This window comes from Trachypithecus francoisi, unplaced genomic scaffold, assembly GCF_009764315.1.
Source record: "Trachypithecus francoisi isolate TF-2019V2 unplaced genomic scaffold, Tfra_2.0 Lachesis_group11, whole genome shotgun sequence".
NCBI classification, from domain to species: Eukaryota; Metazoa; Chordata; class Mammalia; order Primates; family Cercopithecidae; genus Trachypithecus; species Trachypithecus francoisi.
Genome location: NW_022681456.1, coordinates 76,772,063 through 76,793,934, shown reverse-complemented (window position 1 = coordinate 76,793,934; position 21,872 = coordinate 76,772,063). Strand labels below are relative to the sequence as shown.

The 21,872-nt window shown below is 49.0% G+C and overlaps 1 protein-coding gene across 4 annotated transcripts in view; it reads left to right on the top strand.

Annotated features, from left to right (window-relative positions):
- Nucleotides 1–21,872, top strand: part of MARS1 (methionyl-tRNA synthetase 1) — a 40,272-nt gene that overhangs the window by 6,551 nt on the left and 11,849 nt on the right. Inside the window, exons 1-12 of one of the 4 annotated variants that reach the window (XM_033221539.1) lie at nt 5,840–6,049; nt 6,179–6,441; nt 7,269–7,359; nt 7,521–7,599; nt 7,678–7,812; nt 8,160–8,235; nt 8,472–8,644; nt 8,790–8,896; nt 14,459–14,575; nt 14,722–14,925; nt 16,601–16,802; nt 20,485–20,559. In XM_033221539.1, the coding sequence (XP_033077430.1) occupies nt 6,333–6,441; nt 7,269–7,359; nt 7,521–7,599; nt 7,678–7,812; nt 8,160–8,235; nt 8,472–8,644; nt 8,790–8,896; nt 14,459–14,575; nt 14,722–14,925; nt 16,601–16,802; nt 20,485–20,559 (1,368 nt within the window). In that variant the 5' untranslated portion in view covers nt 5,840–6,049; nt 6,179–6,332. Of the gene's footprint in view, nt 1–5,839; nt 6,050–6,112; nt 6,442–7,268; nt 7,360–7,520; nt 7,600–7,677; nt 7,813–8,159; nt 8,236–8,471; nt 8,645–8,789; nt 8,897–14,458; nt 14,576–14,721; nt 14,926–16,600; nt 16,803–20,484; nt 20,560–21,872 lie in introns of those variants that run through there. The other 3 variants (XM_033221541.1, XM_033221540.1, XM_033221542.1) reach the window with 3 other exon arrangements.

Below are 21,872 nucleotides of genomic sequence, written 5' to 3'. Positions count from 1 at the left end.
ACATTTTATAATGTCATTTACAGATTCCCTCTCTACCCTTTTCACAGTCTCCACCACAAACTCCACACGGCAGTCTTATGCGAATTCTTCACATTCTTAAAGTGCACTGAAATCTTTGATCCTTTGCATATGCTGTTTCCTCTGCCTGAAACACATCTCTTCTCCACTCCCTCCAGTCTTCACCTAGATAACTCTTACTCATCACTGAGATCTCAGCTGAAAGGTCACTTGCACAGGAAAGCATCTCAGCCAGGCGCGGTGGCTCACGCCTGTAAATCCAACACTTTGGGAGGCCAAGGATGGTGGATCACTTGAGGTCAGGAGTTTGAGACCAGCTTGGGCAACATGGTAAAATCCTGTCCCTACTAAAAATACAAAACTTAGCTGGGTGTACTGGCCCAGCTATTGTAGTCCCAGCTACTTGGGAGCCTGAGGCACAAGAATCGCTTGAACCTGGGAGGCAGAGATTGCAGTGAGCTGAGATCATGCCACTGCACTCCAGCCTGGTGACAGAGCAAGACTCTGTCTCAAAAAAAAAAAAAAAAAAAAGGCTGGGCGCGGTGGCTCACACCTGTAATCCCAGCACTTTGGGAGGCCGAGGCAGGTGAATCACAAGGTCAGGAGTTTGAGACCAGCCTGGCCAACATGGTGAAACCCTGTCTCTACTAAAAGTACAAGAAAATTAGCTGGGCGTGGTGGTGGGCACCTGTAATCCCAGCTACTTGGGAGACTGAGGCAGGAGAATCGCTTGAACCTGGGAGGCGGAGGTTGCAGTGAGCCAAGATTGTGCCACTGCACTCCAGCCCAGGTGACAGTGCGAGACTCTGCCTCAAAAAAAAAAAAAAAAGCATCTTTTCACCCTTTAGAGGGGCCCTAACTCACACTTTAAGGATTATTTGATTTTCTGACTCTCAGGAAGTCTGTGAGTGCTTCCAAAGTAGCAGAAGCCCACATCCATTTTGTTGATAACTGTGCCTTCAATGCTTTCTTTTTTTTTTTTCGAGACGGAGTCTCGCTCTGTCGCCCAGGCTGGAGTGCAGTGGCCGGATCTCAGCTCACTGCAAGCTCCGCCTCCCGGGTTCACGCGATTCTCCTGCCTCAGCCTCCCGAGTATCTGGGACTACAGGCGCCCGCCACCTCGCCCGGCTAGTTTTTTGTATTTTTAGTAGAGACAGGGTTTCACCGTGTTAGCCAGGATGGTCTTGATCTCCTGACCTCGTGATCCGCCCGTCTCAGCCTCCCAAAGTGCTGGGATTACAGGCTTGAGCCACCGCGCCCGGCCTACCTTCAATGCTTTCTACAGTCACTTCTACAGCGATTTCTGGCGTAAAGTCACATCTTTGTGCCTCAGTTCCCTCATTAGTAAAATGGAGATGAGAGACCTACCTCAGTTTGTTTATTTATTTATTTTAGACAGAGTCTCTTTCTGTTGCCAGCCTGGAGTACAGTGGTGCGATCTCGGCTGACTGCAACCTCCGCTTCCCAAGTTCAAGCAATTCTCCTGTCTCAGCCTCCCGAGTAGCTGGGATTACAGGCATGGGCCACCATGCCCAGCGAATTTTTGTATTTTTAGTAGAGATGGGGTTTCACCATGTTGTCCAGGATGGTTTTGAACTCCTGACCTCAGGTGATCCGCCTGCCTTGGCCTCCCAAAGTACTAGGATTTATTTATTTATTTATTTATTTTTTTTTTTGAGGCGGAGTCTCGCTCTGTCGCCCGGACTGGAGTGCAGTGGCCAGATCTCAGCTCACTGCAAGCTCCGCCTCCTGGGTTTCCGCCATTCTCCTGCCTCAGCCTCCCAAGTAGCTGGGACTACAGGCGCCCGCCACCTCGCCCGGCTAGTTTTTGTATTTTTAGTAGAGACGGGGTTTCACCGTATTAGCCAGGATGGTCTCGATCTCCTGACCTCGTGATCCGCCCGTCTCGGCCTCCCAAAGTGCTGGGATTACAGGCTTGAGCCACCGCGCCCGGCCGGATTTATTTTTTTTTGAGACAGAGTCTGGCTCTGTCGTCCAGGCTGGAGTGCAATGGCATGATCTCGGTTCACTGCAACCTCCGCCTCCCGGGTTCAAGTGATTCTGCTGCCTCAGCATCCTAAGTAGCTGGGATTACAGGCATGTACTACCACACCCCGCCAATTTTTTGTATTTTTAGCAGAGACAGGGTTTCACCATGTTGGCCAGACTGGTTTTGAAATCCTGACCTCAGGTGATTTGTCCACCTCGACCTCCCAAAGTGCTAGGATTACAGGCGTGAGCCACCACGCCCAGCCTCTTGGCTAGTTTTAAAAACTATTTTTGGCCAGGAGCGGTGGCTGACGCCTGTAATCCCAGCACTTTGGGAGGCCGAGGGAGGTGCATCACCTGAAGTCAGGAGTTCAAGACCAGCCTGGCCAACATGATGAAACCCCGTCTCTACTAAAAATACAAAAATTAGCTGGGCGTGGTGGCAGGTATCTGTAATCCCAGCTACTAGGGAGGCTGAGGCAGGAGAATAGCTTGAACCTGGGAAGTGGAAGTTGCAGTGAGCCAAGACCACACCATTGCACTCTAGCCTGGGCGATAAGAGTGAGACTCCGTCTCAAAAAAAAAAAAAAAAAACTATTTTGTAGAAATGGGGTCTCACTATGTTGCCCAGGCAGTCTTGAATTCCTGGGCTCAAGTGATCCAGCTGCCCAAAGTACTGGGATTACAGGCATAAGTCACTGGGCCTGGCCTAGTTTTTGTTGTTGTTGTTGTTGTTGATGTAACAACAGCCATTTTATTTTATTTTATTTTATTTTATTTTTGAGACAGAGTCTTGCTCTGTCGTCTAGGCTGGAGTGTAGTGGCCGGATCTCAGCTCACTGCAAGCTCTGCCTCCCGTGTTTACGCCATTCTCCTGCCTCAGCCTCCCGAGTAGCTGGGACTACAGGCGCCCGCCACCTCGCCCGGCTAGTTTTTTGTATTTTTTAGTAGAGACAGGGTTTCACCGTGTTAGCCAGGATGGTCTCGATCTCCTGACCTTGTGATCCGCCCGTCTCGGCCTCCCAAAGTGCTGGGATTACAGGCTTAAGCCACCATGCCCGGCCAACAGTCATTTTATCATAGTTTAACAATTGTTGGCCGGGCGCGGTGGCTCAAGCCTGTAATCCCAGCACTTTGGGAGGCCGAGACGGGCGGATCACGAGGTCAGGAGATCGAGACCATCCTGGCTAACACGGTGAAACCCCATCTCTACTAAAAATACAAAAACTAGCCGGGCGAGATGGCGGGCGCCTGTAGTCCCAGCTACTGGGGAGGCTGAGGCAGGAGAATGGCGTAAACCCGGGAGGCGGAGCTTGCAGTGAGCTGAGATCTGGCCACTGCACTCCAGCTTGGGCAACAGAGTGAGACTCCGCCTCAAAAACAAAACAAAACAAAACAAAACAAAACAAAAAACAATTGTACAGGTATGGAGCAGAAATTTGAGTAGGGCTTAGGTGGGTGATTCTTCTGTCTCATGTGGCCTTGATCAAACGTCACTTAAGAGTTTTCAGTGGGCAGATGGGCTGGTCTGGAAGACTTCACTCACATGTCTGGCACCTTGGTAAGGATGACTGAAATGCTGGGATTAGCTGGAGCTGTCAGACAGAATATCTATATGAGACCTCTTTAGCGTGGCAGCTCAAAGTGGTGGGATTTCTTTTTTTTTTTTTTTTTTTTTTTTTTTGAGGCGGAGTCTCGCTCTGTCGCCCGGACTGGAGTGCAGTGGCCGGATCTCAGCTCACTGCAAGCTCCACCTCCTGGGTTTACGCCATTCTCCTGCCTCAGCCTCCCGAGTAGCTGGGACTACAGGCGCCCGCCACCTCGCCCGGCTAGTTTTTTGTATTTTTAGTAGAGACGGGGTTTCACCGTGTTAGCCAGGATGGTCTCGATCTCCTGACCTCGTGATCCGCCCGTCTCGGCCTCCCAAAGTTTTTTTTTTTTTTTTGAGACGGAGTCTCGCTCTGTCGCCCAGGCTGGAGTGGTGCAGTGGCCAGATCTCAGCTCACTGCAAGCTCCGCCTCCCGGATTCACACCATTCTCCTGCCTCAGCCTCCCGAGTAGCTGGGACTACAGATGCCCGCCACCTCGCCCGGCTAGTTTTTTGTATTTTTTAGTAGAGACGGGGTTTCACCGTGTTAGCCAGGATTGTCTCGATCTCCTGACCTCGTGATCCGCTCGTCTCGGCCTCCCAAAGTGCTGGGATTACAGGCTTGAGCCACCGCGCCCGGCAAAGTGGTAGGATTTCTTACATGGCAGCTCAAAGCTACCAGTGTGCCAGATAGCCTGCAACTGAAGCTGCAAAACTTCTTATGGCCTAGCTTCAAAAGGCCCAGAACCTCCATATAATTTTCTGAGATCAAATGTAAAGTGCTTAAAACAATGCCTAGCTCATAAGTACTGTATTATTCTGAAAATAATATGAAGATCAATAAGAAGCATCCCTTTCTCAATAACAGGTATGTGCTTCCTTGCATAATATATACTTATTGCCAAACTTAGCCATCTCGCATCTCTCTTTTTTTTTTTTTTTTTCTGAGATGAAGTCTCACTCTGTTGCACAGGCTGGAGTGCAGAGGCACGGTCTCGACTCACTGCAAACTCTGTCTCCTGGGTTCAAGTGATTCTCCTGGCTTAGCCTCCTGAGTGGTTGGGATTACAGGCTTGCACCACCACACCCAGCTAATTTTTGTATTTTCAGTAAAGAAGGGATTTCAACATGTTGTCCAGGCTGTACTTAAACTCCTGACCTCAAGAGATCTGCTCGCCTCAGCCTGCCAACGTGCTGGGGTTAAGGCATGAGCCACCCCGCCCGGCCTTACTTCTCAATTTGATCTTTTCCCTAGAGATGTTTGCCCGGCACGGTGGCTCACACCTGTAATCTCAGCACTTTGGGAGGCCGAGGTGGGCGGATCACAAGGTCAGGGAATCGAGACCATTCTGGCTAACACGGTGAAACCCCATCTCTACTAAAAATACAAAAAATTAGCAGAGCTTGGTGGCGGGCACCTGTGGTCCCAGCTACTCGGGAGGCTGAGGCAGGAGAATGGCATGAACCCGGGGGACGGAGGTTGCAGTGAGCCGAGAGCACGCCACTGCAGTCCAGACTGGGCGACAGAGCAAGACTCCGCCTCAAAAAAAAAAAAAAAAAAAGAGAGATGCTCTTCTACCCCTTTGATGAGACGTCGAGCTGTATATGAGCTCAAACTGGTATTAATATTTTACTATCTACATTCTTTATTTTTTTTTTTTTGAGACGGAGTTTCCTCTTGTTGCCCAGGCTGGGGTGCAATGATGCAGTCTTGGCTCACTGCAACCTCCGCTTTCCGGGTTCAGGCGATTTTTTTGCTTCAGTCTCCCGAGTAGCTGGGATTACAGGCACCTGCCACCACGCCCGGCTAATTTTGTATTTTTAGTAGAGACGGGGTTTCAGCATGTTGGCCAGGCTGGTCTCGAACTGCTGACCTCAGGTAATTCACCCGCCTCGACTCCCCAAAGTGCTGGGATTACAGGCATGAGCCACCGCGCCCGGCCTATCTACATTTTTGTTGTTGTTGATAGGATGGATGTGTACACTAACTTCTGCTTTGTCACTAAAATAATTACGCACATGGTAACTTGGAACTCTAAAACTCTGACAGTTAAGAGCTTGAATCCAGAGCCACTAAGAATAGCCGCTGTTATGACATGGCCATTTGAGGAGAAGAGAAGAAGCCACGGTTTCAGTCATCGCCCTCCAGCAGCGTAAACGTCTCTTCTGGACCTCCAGAAAAATAGTGCTGCTCTAAGCCGGACGCGGTGGCTCACGTCTGTAATCCCAGCACTTTGGAAGGCTGACGCGGGCGGATCATCTGAGGTCAGGACTTCGAGACCAGCCTGGCAAAAATGGTGAAAGCCCGCCTCTACTAAAAATACAAAAATTAGCCGGGCGTGTGTCACGTGCCTGTAGTCCCAGCTACACAGGAGGCTGAGGCCGGAGAATCGCTTGAACCCAGTAGGCAGAGGTTGCAGTGAGCCAAGATCGTGCCACTGCACTTCAGCCTAGGTAACAGAAGGAGACACACACACACACACACACGCACGCACGCACACACACACACACACACACACGGCGCGCTCTAGCCGCGCATCTGCGGCTTCTTCATCTCGATGATAGTCTTTTCCTATGTCCTAGTGTTGCATGATGGGAGAAATAGTCTACCTTCCGGTAGCGGTGCCCGGGCAGTGGCCTAACACGGGACTCCATTTCCCGGCGTGCCTCGCGGAGGCCGCTCAAGTGAGCAGGGAAAGGCCGGTTCCGGTTGCATCAGCGTGGGATTCACGGCGAAATGAGACTGTTCGTGAGCGAGGGCGCCCCGGGTTGCTTGCCGGTGCTGGCCGCGGCCGGGAGAGCCCGGGGCAGAGCAGAGCTGCTCATCAGCACTGTAGGCCCCGAAGGTACTCGTGCTGGTGCTGGTGGGCGGTGGATGGGGGTGGGGGGCGGGACCGAAACACCCCAGATTCTCTGCAGCTGTCTTTGCCGAACCCCCAGTCCTCGCCACACACTACAATCGACCACTTCCGTTATCCTTGATCACTCCGCGTCTTCTTCCCTCCCAGTCACATCTTTCACTTCCTTTAATTATCCTCAATATAATACTCTTCCCTTATCTCTCTCCTCCCCTCTTCCGTCTTCCAGGACCCCGCCTCACCACAGTAAACTGCTCTTCCCTTCCCAACCTTCTCCTACACCTATCAGGCACGCCCCTCTGCTCTTTAGTTACTAGTATGACAGCCCCCAGGCACCCTTTTGTGTTCTTAGGAAATCTCTCTCTCCCCTCCTAACACACACACACACATTTCTTTCTGTTTACCTCTTCTCATTCTCAGCCGATTGTTTGGGTGACTCTTAGGAGGTTCTCTTGTCAGTCTTCTCAGCTCTTTTAATTTTGTTCTCCCACTGTGACCTTCAGATAATTATTAAGATATCCCAGTTACTTTCAGTCGTTAAGTTCTTGGCTGCATCACTATCCCAATACCACCAACTCCTCTGCAGTCCCCATCTGTTGCTTCCAGCTGGCAGTTTCAGCTGAACACCTGCTGGCCTCTCCAGCCCATTCCGGACCCACCCCCTTTCAGTGGTCCTCTCCTGGAACTTCTGGGTTGAGACTGCCCATCTTTCTTTTCTAACTCACTGAACAATGCAAGATTATCCTAAGTTGACAAAGCATTTCTTTTCTTTTCCGTTTTTTTTTTTTTTAACCCATTTTCCATTTTTGCATCAGACTGTGTGGTCCCGTTCCTGACCCGGCCTAAGGTCCCTGTCTTGCAGCTGGATAGTGGCAACTACCTCTTCTCCACTAGTGCAATCTGCCGGTCAGTATTGGGCCTTGGTGTAGGGAGGTGGCTGAATCAAATCAGACCTCACTGTCCTTTGTGTGGCTTTATTTGCAGCCATTGTTTCCCTGTGTAATGAGAAATGGGCTAGATAAACAGGCCCCTCTAAATCCATCATCTGTTGCTGTCTCTCTGGGCAGATATTTCTTTTTGTTATCTGGCTGGGAGCAAGATGACCTCACTAACCAGTGGCTGGAATGGGAAGCGACAGAGCTGCAGGTAGGACTAAGGTATGGGGGATGTCTGGCAGGCCCTTGCTCTGTGTGGCCATCCTGACTCATGTACCCTGCATTTTAGCCAGCTTTGTCTGCTGCCCTGTACTATTTAGTGGTCCAAGGCAAGAAGGGGGAAGATGTTCTTGGTTCAGTGCGGAGAGCCCTGACTTACATTGACCACAGCTTGAGTCGTCAGAACTGTCCTTTCCTGGCTGGGGTGAGTTGGGTCTTGAGATGAGGATTGGGGAAGGCTTATGGTGTAAGGATTAAGAGGGAAGACTGTTTTCAGAGTGTTCAAACCCAAAACTGCCACTTACTAGTAGTGTAATCTTGGCAAATCACTTAATCTGTCTAATCCTCAATTTTTTTTTTCAGTTGTGAAATAGGGGTAGTATTAGTACCTACCTCAGTGAGTTATTGTGAGGATTAAGTGAGATCATATAAAGTGCTTAATACAGTCCTTGACACATAGTAAGTGCTCAGTAAATGTTAGATATTACCATTTCCCAATGAGTGTCTGAGTGTCTCATTTGTGTACGTTTTCCTTTTCTATCCCCAACAAAGGAGACAGAATCTCTAGCCGACATTGTTTTGTGGGGAGCCCTATACCCATTACTGCAAGATCCTGCCTACCTCCCTGGTGAGAACTGTGCATATCACTCCAACCCTAGGAGCTTGGTGTAGGGGGTTATAGAATGGGCAGTAGAATACTGAGAACTCCCTTCAAGGTGCAGCTAGACTGGGTAACTGTAGCAGGAGATGGCTGAGGGAACTGGGGAAAGCAACTGGAGAAACCTCACAAAGAAGGGGAAAGAGGCCCGCTCCTGCCTACCAGGTCCTTATGTTTGCTGATTTTCTTTTCTCCCATACCCACAGAGGAGCTGAGTGCCCTGCACAGCTGGTTCCAGACACTGAGTACTCAGGAGCCATGTCAGCGAGCTGCAGAGACTGTACTGAAACAGCAAGGTGTCCTGGCTCTCCGGCCTTACCTCCAAAAGCAGCCCCAGCCCAGCCCCGCTGAGGGAAGGGCTGTCACCAATGAGCCTGAGGTTTGGAACAGGGCCTGAGGTGGGAGGTGGCTAGGAGATGGACTTTGAGCATGGCCACCAACTTTTTCAGGTAGTGGCAAGCAGAAAGTTTCTTTACCCTGTGGGCCCCCCTCACCTGGTAAGGGGTTCTCTCTACTCTTCATAGGAGGAGGAGCTGGCTACCCTATCTGAGGAGGAGATTGCTATGGCTGTTACTGCCTGGGAGAAGGGCCTAGAAAGTTTGCCCCTGTTGCGGCCCCAGCAGAATCCAGTGTGAGTAGACATGGCACATGTGAGTGGGGCTTGATTTTGTAGTGGAAATTGTTGATAGAGCCAGAACCTGCCTGCTGGGTCCCGTGTGCTGATCTCTCTTAAGTTTTTCATCCTCTCCTTTTAATTCTTATACCTCTTTTTTTTTTTTTTTACATTTTCTCTTAGCTTATCATTTTGGACACTCCATCTGTCCCATCTGCACCCATGTTTTTCTTTTCTTTCTTCTTTTTCTTTTTTCTCTTGAGATGGAGTTTTGCTCTTGTTGCCCAGCCTGGAGTGCATTGGCGTGATCTCGGCTCACTACAACCTCTGCCTCCCGGGTTCAAACGAGTCTCCTGCCTTAGCCTCCCAAGTAGCTGGGATTATAGGTGTGCACCACCACGTCTGGCTAATTTTTTGTAGAGACAAGGTTTCACCATGTTGCCCAGACAGGCTGGTCTCGAACTCCTGACCTCAGGTGATCCACCAGCCTCAGCCTCCCAAAGTGCTGGGATTACAGACATGAGCCACCGTGCTGGCCCTGCACCCATGTTTTTCAGCTACTTTTTACCCACTGATGGAGCTAAATCTATTTTTCCAGTCCAGATCTGTATTCTGAACTCCAGGCACATTTGCCATACCATCCTAGATTCCTTTACCTCCACAGGCATCTCAAATTCAACATGTCCAAAACCAAACCTGTTATCTTCCCTGCCAACTGCCCTTTTATTTATTCACCTGCCTTTGTTGAACAGCCTCCACTTTCCACCTAAAAATCCAAGCCAGGAATCTTGGTGTTATCTAGACTTCTTCCTTTCTCCCTAGCTGTATTATTCATTCCCTTACCAAGTCATTGATTCTAACTCTTAAGTAGTCCTTGAATCCACCCCTTCTCCTCTGTATTGTGACTGTCACTACACAGATACTAGCAAACCTTGTCATCTCTTACCCTCTTTCCCTGCCACTCTGTACTCCACACTGCTCCAGAGTGACTGCTTAAAACTGCACAGACTATTATCACTCCTCTTTAGAATTCTATCGAGGGTTCCTTTGTGTAATTTGCAAGGCCCCTGACTACAGGCTCAGTAACATATTTTGTTCCTCTCCTGCTATACTAAGATAATATTTATACATATGCAGATTTTTCCATCAAAATGAAATTATTTATAGTTCTGAGTATGTTGCCATTCAATAAAGATTTGAGTGTTGACTCCTTGCCAGTCCCTGCATGCCAGGAGTTGGGTATACTGAGGGGAACAAGACAGACAGGATTTCTGCTGTCATGGGACTTTCTGTCTGGTAGGATAGACAGGTATTTTAAAAACTGTCACACAAATGTACAATTATATGTTTTGAAAAGTCCAGGCTGGGCACAGTGGCTCATGCCTGTAATCCTAGCACTTTGGGAGGCTGAGGTGGCTGGATCATTTGAAGTCAGGAGTTCAAGACCAGCCTGGCCAACATGGTGAAACCCTGCCTCTACTAAAAATACAAAAATTAGCCAGGTATTGTGGCGGGCACCTGTAGTCCCAGCTACTCGGGAAGGTGAGGCGGGAGAATTGCTTGAACCTGGGAGGCGGAGGTTGCAGTGAGCCAAGATCATGCCACTACACTCCAGCCTGGGCGACAGAGCAAGGCTCTGTCTCAAAAAAAAAAAAAAGTTCAATGAAGGAAAAGAAAAGGTTGAATATGAGAGGAAATATCAGAAGTGACTAATTGAGAGTCCTCTCTAAAATACTGAGTAAAGACTTAAAATGGCCGGGCGTGGTGGCTCATGCCTGTAATCCTAGCACTTTGGGAGGCCAAGGCAGCAGATCACCTGAAATCAGCAGTTCAAGACCAGCCTGGCTAACATGGCGAAACCCCGTCTCTACTAAATACACAAAAATCAGCTGGGCATGGTGGCTTGTGCCTGTAATCCCTGCTACTCAGGAGGCTGAGGCTGGAGAATTGCTTAAACCTGGGTGGCGGAGGTTGCAGTGAGCCAAGATGGCGCCACTGCACTCCCGCCTGGGTAACAGAGTGCGACTTCATTTCACACACACCCACAAAAAAGACTTAAAACAAATTTGAGACTTGCAAGATAAGTGGGGGCTAGTTAGGCAAGAATAAGAGTGGAGAGAGGGTGTTTTCAGAGAGAGGAAACCTAATATGCAAAGACCTGAGGAGCAAGAGAGTTTGCCTCTTAAGGAATTCCTAAAAGGACAGTGGTGGCAGGCTGGTCAGTTGAGGGCACATGGGTCAAAATGAGTTTTGAGAGGGAGGTGGGGCTGGCATCATGCCATTGTCTCTCACCTCTGTGCCTTCATGCGTACTGTTCCTTCTCCCTGGAATGCCAGCATCTTACCTGCCTGATGCACAACTCTTCTTGCAGAGAGGAGTTCTAGCTTTTCATTCTCTATAGAGTATGAGACAGTCCTAAGTGCTTCAATTTCTGGGAGGTCCCATTGTCATGATATAATTGTCACATTACATGTCTGTTTCTTCACTAATTTGTAAGCTCATTGAAAGTAGAGATGTTGGCCGGGCACGGTGGCTCAAGCCTGTAGTCCCAGCACTCTGGGAGGCCGAGACGGGCGGATCACGAGGTCAGGAGATCGAGACCGTCCTGGCTAACACGGTGAAACCCCGTCTTTACTAAAAAATACAAAAAACTAGCTGGGCGAGGTGGCGGGCGCCTGTAGTCCCAGCTACTCGGGAGGCTGAGGCAGGAGAATGGCGTGAACCCAGGAGGCGGAGCTTGCAGTGAGCTGAGATCCAGCCACTGCACTGCACTCCAGCCTGGGCGACAGAGCGATACTCCGTCTCAAAAAAAAAAAAAAAGAAAGTAGAGATGTCTCTTTTATGGGGCTCACTTGCTAGCACAGGGCCAAGTGTTCTGTAGATATTGATAAAAATTTGAATGAATTTATCAAAGTCCATCCTTGTTTTGCTTGTTTTTTTTTGAGATGGAGTCTTGCTCTGTCGCCCAGGCTGGAGTGCAGTGGTGCAGTCTCGGCTCACTGCAAGCTCTGCCTTCTGGGTTCACACCTTTCTCCTGCCTCAGCCTCCCTAGTAGCTGGTACTACAGGCGCCCGCCACCAGCCCACCTAATTTTTTAAAAATTTTTAGTAGAGACAGGGTTTCACTGTGTTAGCCAGGATGGTCTCGATCTCCTGACCTCGTGATCCGCCCGCCTTGGCCTCCCAAAGTGCTGGGATTACAGGCATGAGCCACTGCGCCGGGCCTTCTGTTTTGCTTGTTTTGAGTATATATTGCGCATATATTGTGGATTCAGTTTAATGCTAAGCACTTACGGTTTTTTTTTTTTTTTTGAGATGGAGTCTCGCGCTGTTGCCCAGGCTGGGGTGCAATGGCATGATCTTGGCTCACTGTAACCTCTGCCTCCCAGGTTCAAGTGATTCTTCTGTCTCAGCCTCCTGAGTAGCTGGGATTACAGGTGCCTGCCACCATGCCCGGCTAATTTTTTGTATTTTTAGTAGAGACAGGGTTTCACTATGTCGGCTAGGCTGGTCTTGAACTGACCTCATGATCCACCCATCTTGGTCTCCCAAAGTGTTGGGATTACAGGCGTGATGAGCCACCCCGCCTGGCAATACTAAGCACTTTCTTTTTTTTTTTCGAAACTGAGTCTCATTAGGATGGAGTGAGTGACGCAATCTTGGCTCGACATAATCTTGGCTCACTGCAACCTCCACCTTCCGGGTTCAAGCGATTCTTCTGTCTCAGCCCCCCGAGTAGCTGGGATTACCGGCATGTGCCACCACACCTGGCTAATTTTTGTACTTTTTTAGTAGAGATGGGGTTTTACCATGTTGGCCAGGCTGGTCTTGAACTCCTGATCTTGTGATCTGCCCGCCTCAGCCTCCCAAAGTGCTGGGATTACAGGCATGAGCCACTGCGTCCGGCCAATACTAAGCACTTCCAAAGCTCATATAGAATAGGAAGCACTTCCATCGCTCATGCCTGAAATCCCAGTACTTTGGGAGGCTGAGGCAGGAGGATCACTTGAGCCCAGGAGTTCGAGACCAGTCCTGGCAACATAGACTGCATTTCTTCAAAAAAAATTTAAAAATTATCCAGGCATGGTGATGTATGCCTGAAGTTCCAGCTACTTGGGAGGCTGAGATGGAAGGGTCATTTTGAGCCCAGGAGTTCAAGATTATAGTATGCTGTGTTGTGTTGTGCCACTGCCCTCCAGCCTAGGTGACAGAGGGAGACCCTGTCTCTTAAAAAAAAAAAAAAAAAAAAGATAACCTTTCTCAGTCATAAGTGGAGGAGGAGATAATTGGCATTGAAGATCCTATGGGCAGACTAAGCTGTGTTGGGCTAGAGTGCTTGCCTTCCTTTGATCTTCTTTGGCACTTTGCACCTCTTCATTACACTGATCCCAGTCAGCAGTTACATAATAGAATGTAATACTCTTGGGAGCAGAACCTAGGGCATATTCGCCTCTATATTTGCCACAGCAGTAAGCACACTCATTCTGAGAGAGAAGTGACAGTGTAACACAAAAGGAGCAGTACTCAATATGGTACAAAGTGGTTAGGGGCTTGGGATACAAAAAAGACTGTGTGGGAAGATGGCCGTCAGTGAAGGAAGGTTTTCTTGGAGGAGGTGATTTCTAAGCTGGATTTCAGAGAAAGTTACGATACTCGGTTATGGGGAGAAAGGATGATGGATGCACAAGAAATTAGTGAGATGTGTTTTATGGCAATAAGCTGTAAAATGTTCTAGGAAGTATTTGGGCCATCTATTGGGATATGTAGCAGCAGCTGGGAAGAAGGGTTGAGGTTAATATGAGGGAATCGGGGAGCCAGTGACTGTAGGCTAAGAATGGTTGGAAAGATGACAGGAGCCTTAGTGTAGTGTCAGTGCTAAAGAGGGGATGTCGATACAGGATATGTACAGCTCAGATGTCAAGGATGATGAAACTTGAAAAGGAATACTGAATTGAGTGCCTTTAGACAGCAGGTTGAATGGCATGAACAGCAATTATCCTGGAAAAGTGGGGAGGAGAGGGTGACAGTGAAGGCAAAACTGGTGCCTGCTGGTTTGAGTTAGGCCACGAGGAAGTGACAGACATGGGTTAGAGAGTCAGTACAAAAGGACTTGTTAAGGGTTATATCTAGAGGGGTGAGCTCTGCGGATTTCAGATAGTGGCTAGAGATGATAGTAACATAGCACCTGGAAAGAAGAAGAGAAGCCAGCGCTGGGAAAGTATTCTTGGGAGTGGTGAGAGGATGATGATTAGAAAGAGTCTAGGGAGAGTTTGAGCCTGAGAATGAGGTAATAGAAAAGCAGTCATGATAGTAAAAGGGCAGAAATTGGTGTTGGAACAAGGCTCCTTCATAGCAGTATAGGAGATTTCCTCACTGTGGCAGCGCCCTGTATTTGCAGCTATAGGGGATCTTAGGGTCCCCGGGGGAGCTGTGGTCCTGTGGGTTCATGTGCAGAAAGACTTCGAGTGTACATGAACACACAACAGTAGAACAAATCTGTGTCTGGGTGTTCTGTGCACTTTGGGTCCCTCTTGACCGTCACATCCCCCCATGCACTGTTCTCTTCCTCTTTCCTTACTAGGTTGCCTGTGACTGGGGAAAGGAATGTGCTCATCACCAGTGCCCTCCCTTACGTCAACAATGTCCCCCACCTTGGGAACATCATTGGTTGCGTGCTCAGTGCCGATGTCTTTGCCAGGTGGAGCCAGCTGCTGGGGGAGAGACCTCCTAAGGGAAGGGCGGGTCCCAGGGGAATAGGATGCCTCAAGGGTGGGGCTGGTGAGATCCCAAGGACAAGGGAGCACTGAGGCGGGGCCCCCTAGCAGTCACCATATTCCCTTGCAGGTACTCTCGCCTCCGCCAGTGGAACACCCTCTATTTGTGTGGGACAGATGAGTATGGTACAGCGACAGAGACCAAAGCTATGGAGGAGGGACTAACCCCCCAGGAGATCTGCGACAAGTACCACATCATCCATGCTGACATCTACCGCTGGTTTAACATTTCGTTTGATACTTTTGGTCGCACCACCACTCCACAGCAGACCAAGTAAGTTTCCTCTAATGAGGCAGAAATGGGGCTTGAAGGCTGGGACTGGGAACAGTGAGAGTATCTTGGAGACAGAAATAACCCCGGTGACTATCTGGGCACTCCTAAACTTAGGATCTCAATATCACCCTGGGCAGTTATCCAGGCCTTTTTGGGGGAAGACGGTGTGTTTAGAAGCCTGACCAGGGACTGAAGGAGCAGCTGAGGGAGGCAAGAGACCAGACGCAGGCTTATGGGAACTGTCTTCCCTCTAGTGCTTCCCTTCCTGTCTGGCTCTCCTGGAGTCTAAGACACTTCTTCCCGCTCCTGTATGCATTTATAACACATAAACTCATTCTTCCTTTGCCTAATACTCATCTTTATAAAAAGTTTGCATAGCTGGGTGCGGTGGCTCACACCTATAATCCCAGCACTTTGGGAGGCTGAGGCGGGCGGATCACCTGAGGTCAGGAGTTCAAGACCAGCCTGACCAACATGGAGAAACCCCATCTCTACTAAAAATGCAAAAATTATCTGGGTGTGGTGGCTCATGCCTATCAACCCAGCTACTTGGGAAGCTGAGGCAGAAGAATCTCTTGAACCCAGGAGGCGGAGGTTGCGGTGAGCCAAGATCATGCCATTGCACTCCAGCCTGGGCAACAAGAGCAGAACTCTGTCTCAAAAAAAAAAAAAAAAAGGCTGGGGCTGGACGTGGTGGCTCACGCCTGTAATCCCAGCACTTCGGGGGGCAGAGGCGGGTGGATCATGAGGTCAGGAGATCGAGACCATCCTGGCTAACATGGTGAAACTCCGTCTCTACTTAAAAAAAAAAAAACCGGGCGTGGTGGCGGGCGCCTGTAGTCCCAGCTACTCCAGAGGCTGAGGCAGGAGAATGGTGTGAACCCGGGAGGCGGAGCTTACAGTGAGCCGAGATAGTGCCACTGCACTCCAGCCTTGGTGACAGAGCGAGACTCTGTCTCAAAAAAAAAAAAGGGCTGGGTGCGGTGGCTCACACCTGTAATCTCAGCACTTTGGGAGGCCGAGGCAGGTAGATCACGAGGTCAGGAGTTCAAGACCAGCCTGGCCAAGATGGTGAAACCCTGTCTCTACTAAGAATACAAAAATTAGCCAGGCCTGGTGGTGGGCACCTGTAATCCCAGATACCTGGGAGGCTGAGGCAGAGAATTGCTTGAACCCGGGAGGCGGAGGTTGCAGTGAGCTGAGATCGCGCCACTGCACTCCAGCCTAGGCAACAGAGCAAGACTCTGTCTCAAAACAAACAAACAAAAAAACCCCCAAAACTTTGCATAGTAGACAGGCGGCCAACTGATAGTGCTATGCAGTTTAGTTTAGCACTTGGACTGATTTAATTTTTAGGATATGTTAAAGAACAGACAGTCCTATCCTATTGGAGATTTTTGTTAATGAAAAATACAAAACAGATAAATCTGTATTCAACAAAAGGGAATTCTAAAATGTTGAGGGGAGAGACTGTGTGGGCAGTTGGGGAATATGTATGAGGGATCTGGGCTCATCCAGTAAAACTCTCAAAAGATGAATAGATGGCCTTTTCCTTGAGGAGCCTTCTGCCCGATTTCTTTGTCACTGAGTTTGGGTCCCTAGTTGGAGTGGCAGGAGGAAGGGGTGCACCACGTCTTCTGACTATCTCTTCCTGATCTCTGGCCTGCCTCACCAGAATTACCCAGGACATTTTCCAGCGGTTGCTGACACGAGGTTTTGTGCTGCAAGATACTGTGGAGCAACTGCGGTGTGAGCACTGTGCTCGCTTCCTGGCCGACCGCTTCGTGGAGGGTGTATGTCCCTTCTGTGGCTATGAGGAGGCTCGGGGTGACCAGTGTGACAAATGTGGCAAGCTCATCAATGCTGTCGAGCTTAAGGTGAGAGGAGGGTCTCCATGGGAGCCCGGGAGTAGACAGTCCTTATTCTTAAGGGACTCCCTTCTTGTCCCATTTAGGATTTTTATTTTAGCATTCTAGACCTTTAACCAGTGGCCCTTTCTGCCCCATCTCAGCAACTCATCATTTAGTTCATTTGAAAAATACCCCCTGAGCACTTACTATGTGCTAAGCACTGTGCTAAGAAATAGACAAGTTGCGTTTCTATTTCCCAACCTTTGGTCTTGCATCACACCACCTGATCTACATTTGTTTAGATCCTTCTCTCTTCCATAAATACCTTCTTTTCTAGCCATTTGTTAATTTATTTCTTCATTCATTTATTCAACATACATTTTTTGAGTCCTTAGAATAGGCCAGTTACAATTCTGGGTGCTGGTGATATAGCAATGTACAAGACAGACTTTTATTTAGTATGGTCAGGAGACCGACACTAAATAAGGAAATGATATAGAATAAACCGCCAGGAAAATGTGATAGAGAGTGACTTCTGGGGGAAGATTTAACTTAGGTAGGGAAGGCCTGTCAGAGGCAGTAACATTTGAACTGAGAGTCTAACCAAAGAATTAGGAGCAAGCCAGGCAATAAGAGATTAAGGATGTTCTAAGCAGAAGGACTAGGAAATGCAAAGGCCATGAGGCAGCTAAGAGCTGAAAAGGCACAATTGGCAAGGCCAGTGTAGCAGTAACACAGTGAGTGAGGAGGAGGGTAGACTGAGATGAGGTGGGAGTCAGGCAGGGGCCAGATCACCAGGGCCTATGAAGCCATTGTGGGAATTTAGATTTTATTCTGGTTGAATGACAAGCTGCTCATTCAAATGGATGGCAGGGAAGCAAGCAAGAAAGTATGTTGAAGAGGCTGGGCATGGTGGCTCATACCTATAATGCCAGCAATTTGGGAGGCCAAGCCGGGTGGATCACTTGAAGCCACGAATTCGAGACCAGCCTGGCTGTAACATGGCAACCCTGTCTCTACTAAAAATACAAAAATGGCCAGGTGCAGTGGCTCACGCCTGTAATCCCAGCACTTTGGGAGGCTGAGTTGGGCAGATCACTTGAGGTTAGGAGTTCCAGACCAGCCTGGCCAACATGGTGAAACCCCGTCTCTACTAAAAAAATAACAAAAATTATCTGGGTGTGGTGGCGGACCCCTGTAATCCCCGCTTCTTGGGAGGCTGAGGCTTGAGAATCACTTGAACCTGGGAGGCAGAAAGAATTTGCAGTGAGCCGAGATTGCGCCACTGCACTCCAGCCTGGGTTACAAAGTAAGACTCTATCTAAAAAAAAAAAAAAAAAAAAACGCGCAAAAATTATCCAGGCCATGGTGGCACACACCTGTAATCCCAGCTACTTGGGAGGTTGAGGTAGGAGAATCTCTTGAACCTGGGAGGCAGAGGTTGCAGTGAGCCAAGATTGCCACTGCATTCCAGCCTGGGTGACAGAGCAAGACTGTCCTCCCTCCTCCCAAAAAAAAAAAAAAGTATGGAGAAGGATTTGGAGGTTACAAGGCTACAACCCAGAAATGGGATGATGGTGGCTTGCACTAGGTTAGTAGCACTAGAAATGGAAAATAAAAAAATAGACTTGAGGTATATTTTTGGAGGTAAACTCTACGGAGTTGGATACAGTGGAATTTGGGATGGTCAGGAAAAAGATGCCTTGTAGGTTTTTGGCCTGGGTAGATGGTAGTACCATCTGTGAACGTGAGTGAGGAGAACAGGCTTTCAGGTGGGATGCAGCCATACTGTTTGGGTTTGTTAAGCTTGAGATACCTGTTAGATATCCAGGCAGAGAAGTTAGGTAGACAGTTGGATATTAGGCATATGGAGTTCAGGAGGGAGGTCCTGAGAGAATTATAATTTCTCACTTTCAAAAACTCAGATCAAAACTCACTTGGGGCCAGGTGTGGTGGCTCACACTTGTAATCCCAGGACTTTGGGAGGCTGAGGCGGGCGGATCACCTGAGGTCAGGAGTTCAGACCAGCCTGACCAACATGGCAAAACCCCACCTCTACTAAAAATACAAAAATTAGCTGGGTGTGGTGGTGTGCGCCTGTAATCCCAGCTACTAGGGAGGCTGAGGCAGGATAATCTCTTGAACCTGGGAGGTGGAGATTTCAGTGAGCTGAGACTGTCAGCGCACTCCAGCCTGGGTGACAGAGTGAGACTGTCTCAAAAAAAAAAACAACAACAAAAAAGCCAGGCACGGTGACTCACGCCTATAATCCCAGCACTTGGGGAGGCTGAGGCGGGCAGATCAGCCTCCATTAGCCATCACCCTTCCATGTTTATATAGTCAGTTTATGCCACACAAATAAATTTACTCTGTAAAGATTTGCACTTGTTTCTTTTTTTTTTTTTTTTTTTTTGGGAGATGGAGTTTTACTCTTGTTGCCCAGGCTGGACTGCAATGGCGCGATCTTGGCTCAGTGCAACCTCCACCACCCAGGTTCAAGCGATCCTCCTGCCTCAGCCTCCTGAGTAACTGGGATTACAGGCGCACACTACCAAACTTGGCTAAATTTTGTATTTTTAGTAGAGACAGGGTTTCACCATGCTGGCCAGGCTGGATTTGAACTCCTGACCTCAGGTGTTCCACCTGCCTCAGCCTCCCAAAGTGTTGGAATTACAGGTGTGAGTCATGGTGCTTGGCCACACTTGTTTCTTTTTCTTTTTCTTTTGTTTTGAGACGGAGTCTGCTCTGTCACCAGGCTGGAATGCAGTGGCGCGATCTTGGCTCACTGCAACCTCCGTCTCTCAGGTTCAAGCAATTCTTCTGCCTCAGTGTCCTGAGTAGCTGGGACTACAGGTGCACGCCACCACGCCCAGCTAATTTTTGTATTTTTAGTAGAGATGGGGTTTCACCATGTTGGCCAGGCTGGTCTCAATCTCTTGACCTCATGATTCCCACGCCTCGGCCTCCTAAAATGCTGGAATTACAGGTGTGAGCCATCACGCCCGGCCCACACTTGTTTCTTTTTTTTTTTTTTTTTTTTTTTTTTGAGACGGAGTCTCGCTCTGTCGCCCAGGCTGGAGTGCTGTGGCCGGATCTCGGCTCACTGCAAGCTCCGCCTCCCGGGTTCACGCCATTCTCCTGCCTCAGCCTCCCGAGCAGCTGGGACTACAGGCGCCCACCACCTCGCCCGGCTAGTTTTTTGTATTTTTTAGTAGAGACGGGGTTTCACCGTGTTAGCCAGGATGGTCTCGATCTCCTGACCTCGTGATCCACCCGACTCGGCCTCCCAAAGTGCTGGGATTACAGGCTTGAGCCACCGCGCCCGGCCAACACACTTGTTTCTTATACAAGTCATCTCTCCCTTACTTGTAGCTTCCTCAAAGAGAGGGGCTGTGTTTTCACTTTATCACTCCTTCCTCCCCTCAAACAGTCAAGTACAGTGCAATGCTGTGTACCTAGCCTGTGCTCAGAGAATGCTTTTTCTACTCTGGTGTGATGGGACAGAGATCTGAAACTCTGAGGAACAAATGGAGTTATACTGAGAAGATTTGAGTCTCCATGTTTAGAGCAGGCCACATAGTTTGGGGTGTGAGCATGAAGCTAAACTAGATGGCAGATTGAGGAGCTCATCCCTCTCTGCTCCTCCCCTTGCCTGGACCGCTCCCCTGGCCTGCAGGCCTGATCTGTCCTCTGGAATTTTCCTTCGCAGAAGCCTCAGTGTAAAGTCTGCCGATCATGCCCTGTGGTGCAGTCAACCCATCACCTGTTTCTGGACCTGCCTAAGGTAAGTGAGCTTTTCTCTCTAACCTAGTTTTCAGGAGGCCTCTTCTGTCCCCTCTGCCTTAGCCACAGATACTGAGAGCAGATTACTCTTAAATGTTTTAAATTTCCATGAATAATTGTACATATTATTGTCAAGAGATGAAACAGATTAAAAGGCACAAAGTGAGAGCCCCAGGCCCACTTGCGAGAGGTATTTACTACTCATTTTCCTTTGTGTCTATTTAGAAATGTCATATGCATGTAAAAGTATTTTTATGTCTCTCTCTTTTTTCTTTTTTTTTTTTTAAGGGATAGGTTCTCACTCTGTCACCTAAGCTGGAATACAGTGGCATGATCATAGTTCACTGCAGCCTTGATCTCCTGGGACCAATCAGTCCTCTCCCCTCAGCCTCCCAAGTACCATGCCTGACTGATTTTTTTTTTTTTTTGAGACAGAGTTTCGCTTTTGTTGCCCAGGCCTGGAGTGCAGTGGCGCAAACTTGGCTCACTGCAACCTTTGCCTCCTGGGTTCAAGTGACTCTCCTGCGTCAGCCTCTAGAGTAGCTGGGATTACAGGCGCCCCCCACCATGCCTGGCTAATTTTTGTATTTTTAGTAGAGACAGGTTTTTGCCATGTTGACCAGGCTGGTCTCGAACTCCTGACTTCAGGTGATCTGCCTGCCTCAGCCTCCCAGAGTGCTGGGGTTACAGGCATGAGCCACCACACTGGGCCACCTGACTAATTTTTAAAATGTTTTTGTAGAGATTAGTTCTCACTACGTTACCCAGGCTGGTGTCAAACTCTTGGGCTCAAGCAGTTCTCCTGCCTCTGCCTGCAAATGTGTTGGGATTATAAGCATGAACAACTGCGTCCAGCATTGACCTCCCTTTTTTTTTTTTCTGAAATGGAGAGTCTCTCTTGTTGCCCACGCTGGAGTGTAATGGCATAGTCTCGGCCACTGCAACCTCTGCCTCCCAGGTTCAAGCAATTCCTCTGCCTCAGCCTCCCAAGTAGCTGGGATTACAGGTGCCTGCCACCATGCCTGGCTAATTTTTGTATTTTTAGTAGAGACGGGGTTTCACCATGTTGGCCAGGCTGGTCTGGAACTCCTGACCTCAAGTGATCCGCCCACCTCAGCCTCCCAAACTGCTGGGATTACAGGTGTGAGCCACCATGCCCAGCCTGACCTCCTTTTTAAAATACAGTGTTCCCCATCCTGGCTAACACGGTGAAACCCCGTCTCTACTAAAAATACAAAAAACTAGCCGGGCGAGGTGGCGGCGCCTGTAATCCCAGCTACTCGGGAGGCTGAGGCAGGAGAATGGCGTAAACCC